The 19,495-nt window shown below is 39.0% G+C and overlaps 1 protein-coding gene and 1 long non-coding RNA gene across 3 annotated transcripts; one reads left to right on the top strand and one right to left on the bottom strand.

Moving 5' to 3' along the window:
- Nucleotides 1–1,636: 1,636 nt before the first annotated feature.
- LOC135447007 (uncharacterized) lies at nt 1,637–13,185 on the bottom strand. Of its 2 annotated transcripts, XR_010439968.1 has the most exons (4): nt 13,111–13,174; nt 8,782–8,912; nt 8,148–8,257; nt 1,637–3,092 (listed from the first exon to the last, which is right to left on the bottom strand). It is a non-coding gene; the product is annotated as an uncharacterized LOC135447007 (long non-coding RNA). The 2 variants fall into 2 exon arrangements; XR_010439969.1 differs by lacking the exon at nt 8,148–8,257 and having other exon boundaries at nt 13,111–13,185.
- On the top strand, nt 3,688–18,810 carry MYOZ2 (myozenin 2). The gene is made up of 5 exons (XM_064711654.1): nt 3,688–3,763; nt 8,796–8,965; nt 10,383–10,512; nt 11,855–12,038; nt 18,579–18,810. The coding sequence occupies exons 1-5, from the start codon at nt 3,688–3,690 to the stop codon at nt 18,808–18,810; spliced, it is 792 nt and encodes a 263-aa protein (XP_064567724.1).
- Nucleotides 18,811–19,495: the final 685 nt, after the last annotated feature.

The raw sequence follows: 19,495 nt of genomic DNA, 5'->3' as shown, positions 1-19,495 counted from the left end.
AAATCAAGCTGGACTTATTTTTTAAAAAAGGCTTTTCCCACAATTTTCATAGGCAGAGAAGGATATTCCAGATAACTCTATAATGGGCATTTTTTTGACTCCAATATTTTTGAATTTAGAAATGGAAATAGGGAACCCTGTACTGCCTCAGTCAGACTGCAAGATGTATTTCATGAAAATTTATGACAACAGAGCACTCGGTCTCATTTGCAACACATGTAGGAGGCCTAGATTAAGAATTTAAGTAAAAAGAAGATTACAAGTACACTTAGATCTATGAAGACCAGTTTCATTTGAAAAAAGCAACTGTTGGCAGTTTATCTCCAAAAAAAGGACCAGTTTAATTTTTAAAAGCAATAGTTGGCACTTTATGCCTACCTGGCTCCAACCAAGTATTTTACGATAAGGTAGACCTGTAAATCGCTGTCTGAAGCACAGATGGACACAGGATACAGAGACATCATCTTCATCATTAATTGAACAGCAACTTTGCCATTGTCTAGTAATTATAGCCCCCTTTTTACAAACAGATATTGCTCTGATTGTGAATTATACACTACAGACACATGAACAGCCTGAGTAGTTTGTTGCTTTAAATTCATGGCATGAAGTGGCAGTCACAGCCTCAGGTTGAATTTAAGTACCTGTTAAGAACTGGGGCTTTATTCAGCATTTAAATTGTCTCTGTGGAGATGAGAGAAGAGGCAAAGGATGCAAAAGGAGAGAAAATGAGGGAGAGATAGTTCAGGCTTTTTCCACTTGCCAGCCCAGGTGTCCTTTCTGGTCAATTATGCAATTTAGAGAAGCAGTGTGGTGGGAAAGAACCCACAAAGTGTCAGAAAAGACCAGACCCAAAGGAAAAGTCTTTTAGTCACATAAAAGCAATTTAACCAAGTCTTACTTGGTTAAATAAAAATGCCCTAAATGAAGAAGACAGGAAAATATTGCCTCTGTTACCAGGCTGACTAAACATCCTAGTTTGCCACTAATAAAATAGTTCTTCTCATTGACATGCAGGGTTTAATTTTTAAGATGATGTCACATGGCACTGTAATTCTTTCACGTTATGGCACTGTAATTCTTTCACCTTCCTTAGCTTTTACTAATAATTATGGACATTTTACTAGTCACAATTCTATATGAAAGATGTTTCAGTAACTTGGTGTATTTTATGGTGTCCTGACCCTCTTTGAGCATTATAAAAGACAGCAGCATTGAACAGGATCAGTTCTAGTTTTGCAGTCATGACAGATACACATTCTTTATTTCAGCTGCAATTACATGCTTATTTCTACTTTCTATTTCAAAATCTTCACACACTACTAAGTAGTGAATTAAATTCTAGGATAGTCACGCTACAAAGTTTTTTTTAATGCTCAGCTTCAAAACAATAACATTTATGTACTTTTTATTGTATTAAATAATTGGTTAATGGGAATTGGAATAGACTAAACACGAGACTGTCCCATTTGGGATGTCTCTTGATATTTCCTCCTGGATTAAGCATTTAAGTCAGTGCCAATCAGATGAATGCCCACTTTATAATTGCTTTTGGATATGGCTTTACTGAATTGCATTTGATTTCCACCCCCCCACCTCAACCTCAACTCCCCCCCAATTCATCAGGCTAGTTAAACATTAAATTTCTGCCCTTCAGTGTCATTTGGCAGGCTGGTAATGAACCACTGAGACTATTCAAAGTTGTTAGTTGAATAGGTAAGATTCAACCAAGACCATGGTTGTTGACCATGGTGGTTAGTACTGTTAAAAGTGTCTGGTCCAGGCACAAAAGCTTGAAAAAAATCATCAATCAGCCATAACAGCAGGTCAGTTCTGATGGTGAGGATTAAAATGAACATTTCTTTTGGGCAGAGATGGCCAGGGTCTCAGAAATATGTTTTGCAAAGCTAAGCAAAGGGAATAGAAAGCTTGAGGGAAAAACAATGCAGTTTTTCAGTTGGACAGGCAGATTTTCAGGACATTGGATCAGGCACATAAATATTATCTACCTCAAAGTGCTTCTTGCTGGAAAAGGTCTGCAGGTTGTGTTGGTTTATTTTATTACTCTCCAGATTCCCTTTAAAGTCAGAATACGTGCAATTTTCTGATCAATCCTCCAAGCCAAATTAGGTCATAATTTTCCATTTTCCATAATTTTCCATTATAAAAAGGAACTTCCTAGAACTCAAAATCCAAATCAGAAACAGAAGAACTTCACCTTGGTTTTGCTGCCCCAAAATTCATCTATCTGCATTCAGACAGGAGGGCAAGGGAGGAATATTCTCTTCTGCCGCTGTTTAATTCTGTCCAAAGTTGGTTGCTGTCTGGAAATATCTGTGCACTACAAATCACACATTTCTTTGATAAACTGACACAACACTATCCTGGAATGCTGGATATTAGTGAGCTTCAAATTGCTGAAGGCTTTTTGTCCCCAGTGCTCAAAGAAAGTGAAGGGATTTTGAGTAACAGTTTGCGAGACGTGTGCTTGTTGAGCAATTACTCCCTAGCACGTATCAGGCTGAAGAAAATCTCATTTCTTTTGCGGAGCAGCCTCTGTATATCAGCCATCTGCCACTGACTTTAGCCATCAGCCCCTACAGGAGCAGGGTTTCATCTTTCACTGAAGGATTAGCCCATGCCATTCTCATCTGCTATAGTCTTGCCTATCTATACACTTAACACCTTCTTTTTAAATGTCTCCTTCCTGATTATAACACGCAGATTATAATTCTCTGGGGTGATGAGAAGATGAGGAGATGATCTGTACATCAGGGGGGGCATTCCACCAAATTTTCAATAAGCTCTGAAAGGGACATAACCTCTCTTTGTTGTGGGTGCAGTCGAATCTTTTCTGTTCTCCTCTTTTGCCAGGAAGATATGAGTGGCTGGAGTGTTTGGTTCTATATATAACTGGTTGATGTCAGCTGGATGCCAACCCCTTTGGAGAGGATCAGCCCCCCAGTTTGTCTCAGCTCTAGGTACCATGCAGATCCCAGCACAAGGGTACAAACCATCCAGGACCAGGCAGGTCATCCCCATGCATAACTAACTTCTGAAGCCTCAGCTAAAGGGTTGACATCGCTTTTTATCTGCACAACAAAACAGTAGGGTAAGTGTATTGTTTCCTGAAATGTTTTGACATTGTCTGTCCTACAAACTGTCATATACAAGACATTTATGTAACCTCTTGACTCTGCAACTTAACAGATGTTTATATTTTTACTTAGTCAGAAATGAACCTTCTTTAAAGATGCCAGAAGAACTAGTTTCATTCCTCAGATTCTTTATTAGATTAAGAAATTTCAAAATGTAACATTTCTGCAAACATAAACCAAGATGTAAATTAAAATTAGTTAGGAATTTACATCTTGAGGTATAGCAAGTAGATGTGAGAAGGCCTATACCACTGACACTGATTTTTGCTGAAGAATTTATGTAACCAACTCAAAGTCCATTCCTATGAATCTTCTATCCATCAAAACATGTCCTAACATCTGTCTGTAAGCAAGAACTGCCAGTGCATTTTGCAGTGCAGTATTTCTCAGGCAGAAAGCCCTGACTTCACTGTTCAGCCATTCTAAACAGGCTATTGGAAATGAAAGTTGGCCAAACTGTGTGCGCTGGCTCAACAATAAAAATGTGTTGTTTTTTTGCAGCAAGGAAAAGTCGTATCAGAAAATCACAATGTTATCAGATTCTGCCCTGGCCAAAGAGAGGAAAGAGCAAGCATCAGCCATTATGGATGAAATACACAGAAATGGTATAGCACTGAGCCCAGCTTACTGCATATGCAATGTCCTCTAGCCCTCCCTAATACATTTTTTTTTTTAATCACAGAGTTTAACTCTCTTACAGCTTTGTCTCTGGGTGTTTTGCCATAAATAATCTTGTGGGAGTATCATGCTGTCTATGGTAACTAATCCTTTTGTAGTTGCCTCTTTTCATTTGAAAGCTATTTTCAGATGAACAACTGCTGTGGAGGAATGAAGTAATCTAACAGCTGATGTACATTCTGCTAGGATAGCCTTTCAGAACATTATTTGGGGTTAATAACATGACTTCATTCCACATTAAAAGGCTATCATCTAAGAAACATAATGATCTGTACCCTCTTGGTTTGTTAGGTTCTTTTGCTCTGTTTCACTCTGCTTTTTATATAATTCATAAGAAAATTTGAAACAAATGTTCACATCTCCATTCCTCTCAGATCTCGTCTTTGTAACTAACACATTTTACTAGCATTTGGCATTCTCTCTAATGCACAGCCACCAAATAATCTTATTTGACAGAAATTTTACTTCTCTGTAGTGGCACTGATGGAAATGCAGGCACTTTTTGGAAGGTTGTTTGATTTTCTGAAAAGGTTTGTGAAGTTATGCTTCTAGCATGACACCTTAAGAAGCAATTAACTCCAGCGGGAATACAAACCTGCTTGGCTTTCATCAGGCATGTGCTGGATGCTTTTGGAGAGCCTTCCAATCCTGCTCATGAAGCCTGTTTTACTATTTACATAAAAGACCAATTTTCTAAAAGTGATAAGCACCCCTCAAGCCCAGCTGCAACCATAGAGAGTTGCAGAGAATTTATGAAAGTTATACCACTTTCATGGGATGAAATATCAAACATGGAATTCCCATTCAGAAAATCTTTCCAGTGGGCTTTTGTTTCAAAAAATTTGTGGATGGTTTCTGCACTCACTTGATGACCACTGTGATTACATGAAGGGTAGGGCGAGGGACTTAAGAATTTTTAGAACACGAAGCTACTTGCCTGATCCTACCCCTTCTGATATTTCCAGAGGTTTTTTTCCTGAAGTTTCTATTCCTAAACAAATACCTCTTTCCTGTTTCAATTCTCCACTGAACATGCACTCAAATCTGAAAGCCAGTCTGTCCTTCCAGATTTCATTACAACCCCTTTTTTTTTTTGGTATTGTAAACCCAAGCACTACATGTGCCTGAAATAGCCTGTAAGCTCTTCAGGGCAAAAGGAAAAAAAAGTCTTTCATATGTTTGTTTGGAACCAGGCATTTCACATGGTAAATGTTGCTACTATTCATAGCAATACTAATAAATGTAGCATACAGCCCTTGAAATCATTGGTGTATTTGGATAATCTGTGCTGATGCTTAACATTTGCCTCACATAATCTTCCCTTTTATTATTTACGTATTATCAGATTTGCTGTCAAGATTCATACTCATAGTTATGGCAGCTTATCCTGCAAGATATGCTGTGATATGTGGCCACTGAAGGCAATTCTAACTCTTAGTAAAATTCTATTTTTACCTCTTCTTCAGGTGCTTGAGATATTTATATGTTACCAGAAAATGAAAGTCCATTAATTGGGTGTGATAAGAGACTGAAATTTAGAACTGTAGAAGTTCAGTGAAGCCAGATAGAAAAGAGAAGGATAACCAAAGCTGTGGTGACACAAAATCTAAGCCAGTTTTTTGGGACCAAATCTGAACAAGCCTTGGAAAAACCAAGGAGAAATACAGCATTTAATTGACTAGATTCAGCTTAACTAATTTTTGACATTTTGTTTTGCTCTGAATTGTTAATTCAATGAGCTTAATTTGAGATCTAGAAGGTGAACTGCTGTGTCTCTGGGCTTGGAATCACTATTCCTAATGACAGTCCTGCAGCTGGTGATTACATCAAAACTAAATGTACAGCTCCAGCCAGTCTCCCAGCCCTGTGAAACTCTCCACTGACAGCACAGGCACACAAAACCAGAAGGCTCTGTACCATAAACCCTAGCACCTTGGAATGGTGTAAGCGTTCCTACTCCACTTTTATTTCAGACCCTTTTTATTATAACGCTTTCAGGTAAACTGTGACTCTCCACCTCCTTGTTAAAAGACATTCATAGCAGAAACAGTTGGTGGTGGTCTCCAAAACTATTGGAATAGTTTTGGAGCCAAGATTTTGCAGCCAAGATTTTTGCCCGTGTCTGAGATCACCACTCTCTGGGCAAGAGTGGTGAAGACTGAAAGTCCACCTCTGCTGTTGGCTTGTGGGACATGACCTATTTTTTAGAGGAAGTGGACACACCATAAAATGCTGTAGGAGTAGACACCAACTGTAAACCTTCTTACAGTCTCAAAGAGAAACTGCATGAGTAAATCAGTGGGTGCATACAGTGACTTCCTCAAGCCCAGGGTTTGTCACTGGCAGACTTGGACCAATAAGAACATTTCTAAGACTACTTGGATGCACATAAATACATATGTTTAAGGAAGCCCTTGGAGTTCACCACTTAAATCCCACATCCAGTTCCATACTACTACTTAAATGCTTTCTTCAGTATCTATGTGATTAACTGTCTTTCCTGATAGACTTAAGAGACCTTATTTCTGATACTACAACAAACACACTTTCTAATATTTGTCATTAAAGTTTATAGGCCAGATTAAGGTATTTAGAAGATTGTAAACTGAAGGATTAAAGGAATATTAGGTAATGAATGCAGGAGGGACTATATAAATCATATTTAAATACAATCTGCTGTGATTTTAAGCACAGGACAAGAATGACTTGGCAGGAGCAAATTAAAGAAATGAAGCTAAAAGGTTAAGATTAAGATTAAACTATGAATTAAACTTTCAATATTATTTTTCAATGTCCATTCTAAGACATTAATGTTCTCTTTCCATCACCCCCTAAATGTCCTCCTTCTCTCATTCTCTATCACCTTATCTGCACTGACACTGAAACTATCCCTAGACACATCATAAAGCTAGACAGATGATTAGATTTTAGTTGGCCAGGAATTCAAATGAACTTTACACTTATGATTTTGGGATGCTGCCTGGATACACAAGAGTACACAACTGTGGGTTACAAAGTAGCTTGGAGCCTTCAGTTAACATTAACAAGAACAGTGTGTGTGTAAGGGAACAGCAAGGCCCAAAATAGATAACACCCAGAGTGTCCCAGAAGAATCCCAAGTGCTTTGGACAGAGCTCTGCAGCTGCCTTGGCTCCCTGGTCTCTGAGGATGTTCAAGCTCCCCCTTCTGTGTACAAACAAAAGCTTTTCTATGTCAAAGTGTTGCTGAATTGTGGGGTCAATTTCTTTCTTCTTGCTAATATAAAACCATCCAGCAGTCTCTACCCCTGCAGTCATTTTGAGAAACGATAAAATCAAAATATGACTTAAGGTCTAAATTTCAGGCCATGAGCCAATAACCAGTACAGTTATCTCCATGTCAGAGCCAAAATCCCACCACTATCAGCCACTGATAGGGATACACTGGGCAAGCTGAGTCATTTTCTCCCATGTTAAGAACGCTCTGTTTTGTAACTAGCTCTTAAATAACAGGAGGTTGTTAGGATTCTTTGCACACACTATTTTTAAAGCAGAAGTGCACAGTCCAGCTCATGATCCAGTTAACTTGCTCTCGTTCCACTGAAATCCACTGCAAGTGTTCAGTTGAAATTGGTATGGACAGAAATGGATCAACAGGGGTGCACTCCAGGGCCCATCTACTTGTTTGATTTACTATGTGGAAAACTCTTGTCCATCCAGCTTCAGCTAAATATTTAATATATCTGTCTCCATTAAGTTTTCCTAAATGTCAGCACATTACATTGTTTTTCCAACATAAAGTTACTAGGAGACACATGCCAGGCTGAACATGCCATTTACTAAAAACAAAACCCTTCATATGCAATATTGACTTTGGCATTAGGCACCTTCTGCAGCTAATTAATTTGTAATGTTAATTTCAAACTCACCCTCCTGTCTGCTTACTCTGCTAACAGGATACATATTATGTATAATGTGTCCTCATTTCATTTTAATGTATTAAAATACATGTCAAAGTTCAGAATTTTAAATCCTGAAGACCATAAGACTATGTGAAACACAGAATGTCATTATTGTTATATTTCTTAAATTCTGCAATGCTCTAAGCAAAAATTAATAAATAGAAAACAGTTTATTCATCATTTAGGTTTCTGTGTTCTAAAGTTGAAGTTTTGTCTCTAGGTTGAGGACATTCAGTGAGAGTTCAGTCACTAAGCAATAGCTTGCTCAGTGCCACCGGCGTCCCAGCTTCCAGAGCACCATGATGAACATGACCATAGGAATTCTGACATTCAGAATTCTCTGTTTACAGTACTGATTGATCTCCCCTTACCTTGCTTATGCATCTTCCTTTTCAAATTCCACAGGATGTGAATAAAGACATAAAAGAAATTTTTCCCAAGTAGTGAATAAAGAAATATGCATCCAGTATTTCAGTTTCCCCTTAAAGAGAATAAAACCCAAAAGGTCCTAAATGAATCAGTTTTTAGAAGTATGTTGTAATTCTTTGTTAGGACTAATTTTCCACACCTTGAGCCTTATTTTGAAAGTCAGTCTAAAAATAGCATTTCATAGAAACTGGTAGGTGTGTTTAAAGGGGATTATCTCTTATCTATCCAATGCAGGACACAGAAATTTAACTGAAGTTTTGATGCGGGAACTTGGGATCAGAAGGAATTTTGTTCCCAATTTTAGCAGAAGCCTGTTTTTGCTAGCCTGCTATTAATATAATGTGTTGGACACTATAGACCTGATCTAATTTGGAGCTTGAGGTGCTTATCATCTTTTAGAATACAGGTTTGTGGTGTTCAATAATCTCCTCCAAAGTTTGGGAAGAAGGCTTAATTTCACTAACACCATGTGACACTGTGCTATGTGTTAACTAAACATGCATGAGGAAGTTGCTGGATTTCAGGTGCAGAGCATGGAATATCAGACATTTAAGACAAGCAGAGGTTTGTACTTACCCATGGCATTGCAGTCTCACCCACCCTGAACCTTGGGAAAAAGGTCAGCACGCCCAGAGATATCATGGTGGAGGAGCTGTCGACGCTCAGCAACAGAGGGGCCAGGCTCTTCAAGCGCCGCCAGCGGAGATCTGACAAGTACACATATGAAAATTATCATTACGTGGCAAGCAAGCCTAGAAATGTGAGTATTTTGTAATGGCTTCTTGGTGATTCTACATCAGATTCCTTTGGTGCTCATGATATGCATTGTGTGTGATTTACTTGTAGTTTCAGGAAAAATAAAAGCAAAATCCTAGAATGAGGCTAAGAAGAAATGACGCAATTGTATTTTATTAAATGAGATCCTATAGACATGAAAATAAATTTACATTTATTTTCATACAGTATGGCTATTTCCAATGTCTTTGACCACTTGCTCAACAGAAGTTAAATTACACTGGGATAAAATGAGATCCAGTTTGAGCTTTGATTCATCTGCCTTTTTAAAATAAATTGGCACAAAAGAAATCCCAAATAAAAAATCTGAACAACTCCACTGAGCACCCAAGGCTATTATTAAACACTAAATCATTTAAAAGCCCATCTATTAAACACTATCATTAAAAGCCTATCTATATCTAATACTATTTTGTATTAGAAGCTACACAGATAAATTCTGAGCACACCATCAATCTTGTCAGAATGCTGTATGCAATTCCATGATTTTGCTGCAGTCTGACAGATTCATTTCCCTCTAGTCCATTTTTTCCCCCCAAAACCACAGAGTACAATTGGTTCACAGTCAGTATGACATTCCAACACATGAAAAAACAATGCCTCTGGCTCCTGTTCCCTCCCCTAAGTGTCTATTTAGCACCGCTGGTGGTGTCTGCATCATCTTTAGGGTTCTGCCTGCCAAAGTTAATCTTTTTAACATACTTCTGGATGACTAGAAAACATTCTGCCTTGATCTTTTTTTTGTTGTTACTTCAAGTTTAAACAAGTATTATTTGTTTGCTTTCCTATTCAAGAAATTCTTACTCTAAACCAGTCTATATTTAAATTGCTTTTAGCCTATGTGTCATGGCTAAAATAAGATGCTGACATCTTATGAGACTCTAATTCTATATTTATGCAACAATGATTAAGCCTTCAGATGTTTCCTTAGAACTGATATCCCAATAGGAGGGTGGAAAATAACAGCATATCATGAATCTCCAGAAAGTGACCTGCACTGAAGTTGTTATTTCTACTACAAATAAAGGAAAAGACAATCCCAAACAAAAGCAGTGCAAAAAATGCAGCAAATTTTCAACTGATATGGGAAGAGATGCTTTGAAGAATCAAAGGGCTCAAACTTGCCAAATGTCTTGACCCTTTGGGTTGCACGGGGGCTCTGACTGGCACAGAACAGCTTCTAGTGTCTAGTGACCAAAAAATGCTCATTTTTGGTTACTTGGACAATGTAAGTGTGAAGGGAATACCCTACCAAACAGCAGCACCGTGTGCTTTAGTATTGTGCACGCTGGAAATCAGATCTGGGCTGGAAATCAGAGCACTGGTGCAGCCTCCCAGAGCATGCCCTGCCTGAAGTGTTGTTTCTTCCTGTGTGAACACAGCGTGGAGAGCCCATGCAGAGTGTCAGAATGGACGGCCTCAGTGTGGAAGGAATGGCCCAGCACGCCCCAATGACACCTCCCAACACACCTGACCCCCGGAGCCCTCCCCACCCTGACAACATCGCCCCAGGTAACACTGCACACTGACTGCACTCAGCCCCATTGCACAGCAAAGAAATGCCCATTAAGGCAGTATCTTCAATGAGAAGATAATGGACTAACATTAAAATACACACATTTGAGTCAGGTAACTAATCAGAACTTCTCCCATAAATTCTGGGATGCTCTTAGTTGGCTTGTGTTCATTTTTAAAAGATCTGAAATACCTTTTGTACTACTTCTCTCTAAACTGAAAACATAACAATATCAAGAGAGGCTGCTCCTATATGTACAGGTCTTAAGAACACTGAGAAAGAGATCCTTTGATTTAAAACCACATTAATATATTGATTTTTCTTTGTCAAACCATTGTTTCCAACATGCAACACCCTGCTCGACAGTCAGCAAGCTATCCATTGTAGTTTAATTATCCATAAATGTAAATCTGAAGCCACTAAATTTTGCTGGAACCCTTTAGAGAGGAGTAACTTTGAAAGGAATTTGCCTCTGGCTGCATAAACTGTTCTTTTTTAAACCCTTAACTGTGAGGGTACTGTTGGCTTTATTTAAAGGAGTGAGTTACAAGAAGGCCTTATTTTGTATTCTTTAAAGACTAGAGAAGGCTAATTTGTTTTAATTAATTTATTCAGTGATATAGCCCTTCTTCCTGTTTATGAATTATCCATGAGCAGACTGTGGTTTTTACAAATTCATTCTTTGTTCAGAATTACTCAATGCATGTTTTGTGCAGACCTTTTCCAGTCCATGTAAACTAGGTCAGTCCTGCTCTGCTGGTGTCTGCTGAGGCTCTGTGCATCCTTTGGCCAAACAATGCAAACAGAGGTAATTTCCATTGCTAAGACATGATAGAAATCCTCAAGCCTTTCTTTAGGCAAAAAAGGTCTGGTCAGAGTTGGTATTAAGCCATGGGGAGGTTTAAGCTTATAGAATGAAACAGCATTCATTCAGAGACCTAGACGTAGATGTACTTGTGGAAAATTTCACTCAAAGAGCTAGAATTATCTTACTTTTAATCAACAGGCTGCTTTTAAAATCTTTTTGTTAATTTAGCCTAAGGACTCTCTGGTTTCAAACAAATGCTTACAATAGAAGCAAATTTATAAAAAAGACCAAAATAAACTCAGCCTCAAAAGAAGTTGGAATACTTTGGAGGAATTATCTGTCTAAAAAGCTACAAATTTACTCTGCCTGGTCTCTATTTCTGTGTAGCTCCAGCCTGGTGACTTGGCCCAACTGTTCATTTTAACTCATTGAGAAGTTCTGCTGTGTTAGTTCCTTCTTGCACAGGATGGTGCAAGGAAGCAGAAAACACAAAGAATCATTATAATCTTTTTACCTTGACCACATTGCAGGATATTCTGGACCACTGAAAGAAATTCCTCCTGAAAAGTTCAACACTACAGCTGTGCCAAAGTATTACCAGTCTCCCTGGATAGAAGCCATTAGAGATGATCCAGAACTACTGGAAGCTTTATATCCTAAACTTTTTGCACCTGAAGCAAAGCCAGAACTGCCTGACTACAGGAGCTTTAACAGGTAATCCTAAATGAACACGGAATTTTACTGACCAGAGGAAAATTACTATGAAATAAAATATTTCCACCAGCTTTAAAAACCCTACCAGCCATGTTTGCAAGTGTATGCATAAACATGAACACACACAGAGATTGCAAGTGGTAAACAAAAGCATTAAGGAGCAAATTAGTCTATCTCTAAAGTATGGGCCCAAATTCAAACTCTAGAACTAGGAACAGAAGATAAATTGCTAAAAATATTGAAAGAAAGAAAGTATGAGAATCCAGTGCCCAGAGAAGCTGGGGATGCCCATTGCTGGAGGTGTTCAAGGCCAGGCTGCACGGAGCTCTCAGCAACCTGCTCTAGGGAAAGGTCCCCCTGCCCATGACAGGTGGGTTGGAACTAAATCATCTTTAAGGGCCCTTCCAACCCAAACCACTCCATGATTCTGTGATTCAGTGTACTCAATAAATGGGAAATATGAGCTTCAAATTCCTTTCAGGGTGCCTGTTGTTGACTTCAGTAAGCGCAGTATTGTCAGATGTCTCAGTCAGAACTTTGTTTCTAAGTTGTCTAATGCAAAGTAGTCTTCTTCTATTTCTTTTTTTTTAATAGAACTCACATGGCTTTGTCTTAGGTAACGATGGTGCAATGAACTTGATCCCACAACCAATCCCTCACACTAAACTAGAAAATTTCTCTGTTATTGCAGTATAACATTTCTTATATACTTGACAACCTTCAGCAACAAACTAACAGCTTAAACATTGTTTTACTTACATAGTAACTAGTGTATCATGGCTTTCAGTTGAACTGGATATATGGACAACACCGGGTTTTTAAAGCTTGAAAGCAAATTCTTACTCATGCCTTTTGCTTTCTTTCATTCCACTTACACTACTGTTATTTATTGAAATAATGGACAACCCTGCTGAGTTTCAGACAGCTGAGCCAAACCAAAACCCCTCCTCAGAAGGCCTGACAGCAATCTTTTGAAAAACAAAATTTGTCACAGCAATACATGCTGTTATTGTATCGCAAGAGTTCCATTGTCATTACATTGCAAAGGTTCCACATCACTAAAGTTTTGTACCTCCTTGGTGTTTCTCACAGGCAGCTCCTCTAAACACTGACTCTTCCTCCTCACAGCAGCCAGCTGACTCCAGTTCCCCGCAGCCAACCAACCCACTCTTTTATAGCACTGTTATTATCAGCTACAGCTGCGGCCTGTTAAAGTCAGGCCTGCTCCTAATCCTTAATAATTAACCCAGCTGCAACTCTTTCTATAATTACTTTCTATATACTACCTTTATTTAATTACATTCTATCCCCCTACAAATACAAACTTAGAGAAACATGCCACAAACATCACTTGTGTTCCTGATGTTGATGTGGGCCCCAGCTAGGAGTGCAAAGACTAAAACATTGCACATTTCAGCATCAAAATTGGCACTGCAGACACTGCATTAGCTTTGATTTCCTAGCAGCAATATACATTGCCATGTTAATAACTGAGTCTGTGTGGCACACTCTCCTCAGCAGACAAAACAGCAAATGCAAGCCAGAGAAGTGCCACAGCTGCCAACATCAGAACAGTAACAGCACAGTTCATGTACTGTGCTTATTGTAACCTAAAAAAAAAAAAAAAATTAAAAAAAAAGAGCCCAAGGAAAAATGCTAAAGATACAAATGCATGGAGACAGAATCAGTTCTCCCTCTCACAAGAGGTGCTAGTCATTATTGTGAAGGACAGCATCAGACAGGACACAGAGACTCCATTAACAGGGGTATCTGTCTTGAGATGGTGTCTGATGGCTTCTTTGTGGATTTTAAGGCTGTCTCTGTGGCCCTGTGAAGCTGCCCTCTTCACAACACTAACTATTTGCATTTCTTTCTATGTGGAGTTTCTCTGTGTATGACACGGCAGAGTGAGGCTCAGCAGTCTGAATTTCTTGAACATATGTGCATTTTTATAAGGGAAAAGTCAATACCCTCTCTTGTAACTGCCATAAAACCCTAAAATTTGGCACATAATCCAGATCCAGACTGTGAAACTGGTAAAGTTCAAACCAAAAAATATATAAGCATAGTCCACCACAACTCTTCTTTCCATGGAAAAAACTGATATCCAGTAGAAAAGGATGCCTGATAGCCCTAGAAAAGTTACATGCTACAGTCAGACTTATGTTTTCTAGCAGATTCAAAAAAAGTTTGAGAATTTGAAAAATTAAAATTCAAGATACTGATCTCTTGGAGAGGATTTCACAGCCATGACTTAGATGTCTACACTCCTAAAAATGCACAGGAGAGTGTTTGATGATGGGATTTAAAACAGCACACTGCCATGCCATGCTATCCAGCAGAAGAAGACTAGCTGGACTTCTGTGTCTAAATCCTATTAAGTCATTCTGTGCATCTAGGTCACAGCATCCTTGGCCTGCTTAATTGCAGTCTTGGAGAGAAAGCAAATGATAGTGTATTAAACAATTAAAGTGTGATATAATGGCACCATTTTGTTATCAGTGAGGGGATCTATCTAGGCTTTCAATCCTGCCTAATCAACCAGCAAAGCGCCATTGTGTTTGTTCTCCTGCAGAGCACTGCTACAGTCACCATTAGTCAGGAGGGGTGTGGTTCGCAGCAAGTGTGAGCCATAGGATTCCCAAGGGAAATGGGCCTGGGATCCCTCCCGGTTCATTCACCGGCGTCTGTTCAAGTGGCACTCAGGCTTTACAAATCATTTCAGGCTCCTTTCAGCTTTCCTTGTTACACAACAAACCGGAAAAGCAGCACAACCTGAGCAGGTGGGGAGGTCTGATGTGTTGGAACTGAGGCACACATTCACAGATAAAAGCACTTCAGCACTAAACAGCATCCAGATTTTTTTCTCCACTGCCCAGCAGTGAAGAGGTGACTGCAGCAGGGCAATTTTTATAACACTAAGGAATTTTTAAAAACACATAAGGAATTCGTAGAGGTATTTTTTGGAGTCTAGTATTCATTTTAAGCTGCAGGGACCTTGCAGTGCTGGCAGATCACTAGAGGAAGAGCTGTGGCAGGGAATGTCAGGAGGGATTGTGCTGGGAGGCAGGGCTGGCTGTGAGACTGGCAGAGGTGCTCTGACAGCACAGCACTGGGCAGAGGCGAGTGGGGCTCAGAGGGGCTCTGACCACACTGTGCACACCAGGCTACTCTTGGTCCCCCTCAGAGATAAAACCAATCTGTGCTAGCAGAGAAAAGCAGCAGAACAGACCATGCCATCTGGCTTCTCTTGGAGATTCGCTCCTATTAGGATTGAGGAAGCATTTGCTAGTGGAAAAATTTCTTGTCTCTTTTACCAGTACGGAAGCACCAAGTAATGAATCTGTGGGAAAGCAGCATGAATCTGCATTTGCTAAGGAGTTTATAATATTACTTAAATTAGTACCTTTATTCCATCTGCTTTCTTGGAGCTGGATAAAATGTCAAAGGTAGGATTATGAGTAACATCCAAAGCACCACATCTTACTCACACAGGACAAGCAAGTCAGACTAGTTCTGCTTCTCCTACCAGACAAATTCTACTCAGCTTTCTCAATTCCCAAAGACTACTCTTTCAAAAGCACTACAGGAATTCAGTCCATCCAGACTGGGATCTGTTTTCATTGATTCATGGATCTTGAAGTCCATTATAAAATACTAAGATCCAGAGTCTCCCAGGAATTCAAGGGATGTGATATTAGTGGGAGCTGGGTGCTTAGCCAGTTCCTCAGCATCCAAATACCTCTGTGAAATTAGCATTAGCTCTTGCATTAAGATCCCATGAAGCTCTGAGCATTTTGCAGGGTCAGATTCTTTCCTCCTACATCTCATTTTTTTTGCAGAATTAATGATAAAAAAAAATGTTCTATGAATGATGATCCCATTTTAAAATGTGAAACTCATTTTTTTGTGATTATGTAACCAGAGGTGCTAATCTAATGCAGTTAAAACATTTCTTCAGACTTTCCCAAATCATTAGCTGCAAGCAGTCTCCTATGTTGAGACAATATAATATTCAATATGAAAGACTAAGGGTAAAAAATGAAAAAGAATTCCTGTTAAAATGACAGGTAAAACAAACATGATTGTACCTGCTATTCTTAAATCAAGCACGTACTTTTTAGGAATATGCAAAGTGAATATTAAACAATCTGTTACACTTCCTGGCACTATTTCCTATGGCTCTGAACCAGCATTTCCGCCCTTATGAGCAATGACTGCTGGAATTTTTTAGGCATGAGATTTAGGCTTCTATACAATGAATCAGAGCTCAAATAGCACAGCTGATGTGCACACAACAGAGGTCATTACAACACCAGGTTGTCAGACAAGTTAATGCTCACAAGACCATATTTACTGCTGTTGTAAAGGAAAATCAACATCTCTTAGCCAATTACTGTACTCTCCTTTCTGTCAATTGTCATGTGCCCCTGCCTATAAGGCAGGAATGTAGAATTCTCTGAGGCCAGACTTTGTATAGCAGCTATGGGGGGGGGAGGGTATTTTGCCACAAAAGATACTTGAATTTCCAAGGAAAGCCCTCCTGTTTCTGTTACATACAGGAATATGCTCTATATAAAACCCATAAATACTACAAAGAGGATGTTTTAAACAACAGAATTGTTTTGCAAATTATAAAACTATTACAATTCTGTTTATTTTGATTACCCTTTTAATATACACATCAGTGATAATTAACCATCACAACAATGTGAGAATGTGTATCATAATTAGGGCAGCAATTACAACAATATTTATTATCCGGTGAGATGTACATCGCTACATTCACTCTGTGCCAATTACCAAGCAATTATTTCAATCGGTATCACACAGGATCCAGGTTGACACTGTGACCTAGAAGACAGCTCCACAAGAAAAACTTGATACCACAGGCTCGATACCAACTTTGGATAAACAATTTCCATTGACCTCAAAAGAGTTTAATGCCTGGACTGGCTGCTGCTGCTGCAACATCTTGTCATCGAGACACATTTTTAGAGCTTAATCTAAAGCAGTGTTCTTCTCTCAGTGAGGATGCATGCCCAGAGCTTGCATGATTTTTTATATCTCCCAGGATTGATGCTTTGGAGTTAACACCATCCCCTTCAACAAATGCTGCTCGTACCAAAATGCAGTGAATCATCCATGTAATGAGAGAGCAGTACCATTTCTTTCACGTCACAAATTCATTTTTCTGAACTAATCTCTTCTTTTGTGCACATAATTCATTCTTAGTACAAAACTTAGGGGGTTTATCCTGCTGAAAATCCTGAATGGATCTTCAAATTATCTCTTTTAGTTTCTGTTGGTATTAATTTCTCTGGGCTTCTGCTAAAATACCTGGAGCCACTGGAAGTATATTCCATCAGATCTGCTGTTCTGTACCACACACCAAATATACCATTTCAACAAAAATTCATTTTCCCATAAACATGCTATAACATGTTTGGTTTTTGCAGAAACCAGGTTCTCCTGCGCGATTTAAAAATCTGACACTCTTCACTGGCTAGAATATATCCCAGCAAAGCTGTGCAGCTGATCAAAATGCAGAGCACATACCATAGTCTGTTTGTTTGTCCAAAGGAGGCTGGAAGAAGTGACAGGAAAACTCAAGGGGTGTTTTTCAGTCTGAAACCTGTATATGCAGAAGATCAGGGGAGGTATTTGGAAATACTGTTGTTATAAAGTATTTGCAAATGCATGTAACAGTCAACTCCAGTTTAGTATTCCTTATATTCCAGTTTCTCAGGCTTACTGCCTGGGGGGAAATCTACATTCAAATAACATGAAAAGTACTGGCTGAACAGTGTTTCAATGTCTAGTTACAGAAACATTTTCTTCAGAAACAAAGCTGGTGTATCAAGTCCTCACCCATCCCCTCCTTTCCAGAGCCTGTTGTCTTTGGCTGTTCCTTTCTGCTTCACTCATTAAGCTCCACTCCTCTTCACTTGTATTGCTACAATTGTTCGTGCATACCTATATAATCTAGATTGCTGAAATAATTTCGATTTTGAAGTGCTCCTCTGTTTTGAAGGGTATTTGTTTAACCCAGATGACAGAAGTGACCCAAGTTTATAGCACAACCCACATACATTCTAACTGGTACAACAATATGGTGCTGAAACACAGTGTAGTGGGAGGAACAAGCAGCTGAGGAGAGGAGAAAATGGGGTGAGAAGTTTCTGAACTAATTACTTGCTAGAGAGAATGTGTTGAGCTACAGTTTCAGACTTATCAACTTATCACCAACAAAATAAGTTTAGTAACTGTGACTCACCAATTACATGGTTTTCTTGTAACGTCTTTTTCTCTTGGCTTTTCCATCCGTTTGAATTTTTGAAAAGGCTACAAGCTCTAAGGGGAAATTAATCAGATCTTAAAGAGAATTTCCCAGAAAAACAAACAGAATGGTTTTTTTTCAAAGCTTGAAAATGTAAACAAGAAACTGGAACAAAAATTTGTTCTTTTCAGCTTCTGGGAGGGAAAGAAAATAAGTATTTTTAAAATCACATTTAACTTTTATTTCTTCGATATCTACAGAGTTGCCACTCCCTTTGGTGGTTTTGAGAGAGCATCAAAGCTGGTCAAATTCAAGGTACCAGATTATAATATGCTGATGCTAAACGATCCCAGATTCATGATCCTTGCAAACCCTCTTGCTGCCAGAAGATCCTTCAACAGGACTCCCAAAGGATGGACATCGGAGAATATCCCAGTCGTGTTCATTCAGCCTGCAGAATCCAACCCCGTTCCAGAAACAGAGGACCTGTGAGAGAGGCTGCACCCTACATGGTACACAATGCTCAAAGCTGCACATCCATGTATTTTTGGTCCAAATATTACTAAAGGCTACTGATAAAATTTTTCCTTGGAAGCTGGAGTATAATTAATAATGCGGGATGCAGTGGCTCCTTTCTGGCACCCGGTTTCATCTGTAAACATGAGCTAAATAAAGTAACTTGGAAAATATGACAGTGATGTTTTCTATTTGTGTTTACATGTTCTTCTTTTACTTTCTGAAACATTTGTATGTCATTTAAGAGCAGGTGTGCCACGAAAAAAGAAGTGACACTACTCTCAAGGGATTTGAAATGTACAGTAATTTAGGGAAAACAGCCAAGCAAACTCTGCACTCAATGCACCCCAAGTCCTGCTTGCTGTAGATAAACTCTAACAATTCAACCTTCCCAAAACCTGCCTTTGGCCCAGGGTAAGAATTGTGCTATTACTTCAGTGACAGCAGGTTCAGACCATTTTCCTCCTTTCTGACTCTTCCTCAGCAGTCATGATGCACATCAGTGCCTGTGTCACCTGGATTTGTTTACAGAAAACTCAGTAAATTTGGCAATGACAAGGATTACGTAGTGGGATGAAACAGTACAGAGGTATTTCCTGGATGTCTAGAATGTTTGTATTATTCACAACTAAAAAGGCCCAGCAATGACTGGTTATGTCAA

This window comes from Zonotrichia leucophrys, chromosome 4, assembly GCF_028769735.1.
Source record: "Zonotrichia leucophrys gambelii isolate GWCS_2022_RI chromosome 4, RI_Zleu_2.0, whole genome shotgun sequence".
Classification (NCBI taxonomy): Eukaryota; Metazoa; Chordata; class Aves; order Passeriformes; family Passerellidae; genus Zonotrichia; species Zonotrichia leucophrys.
Note: the sequence above shows the minus strand (reverse complement) of the source record. Positions and strands in the feature narration are given on the sequence as shown.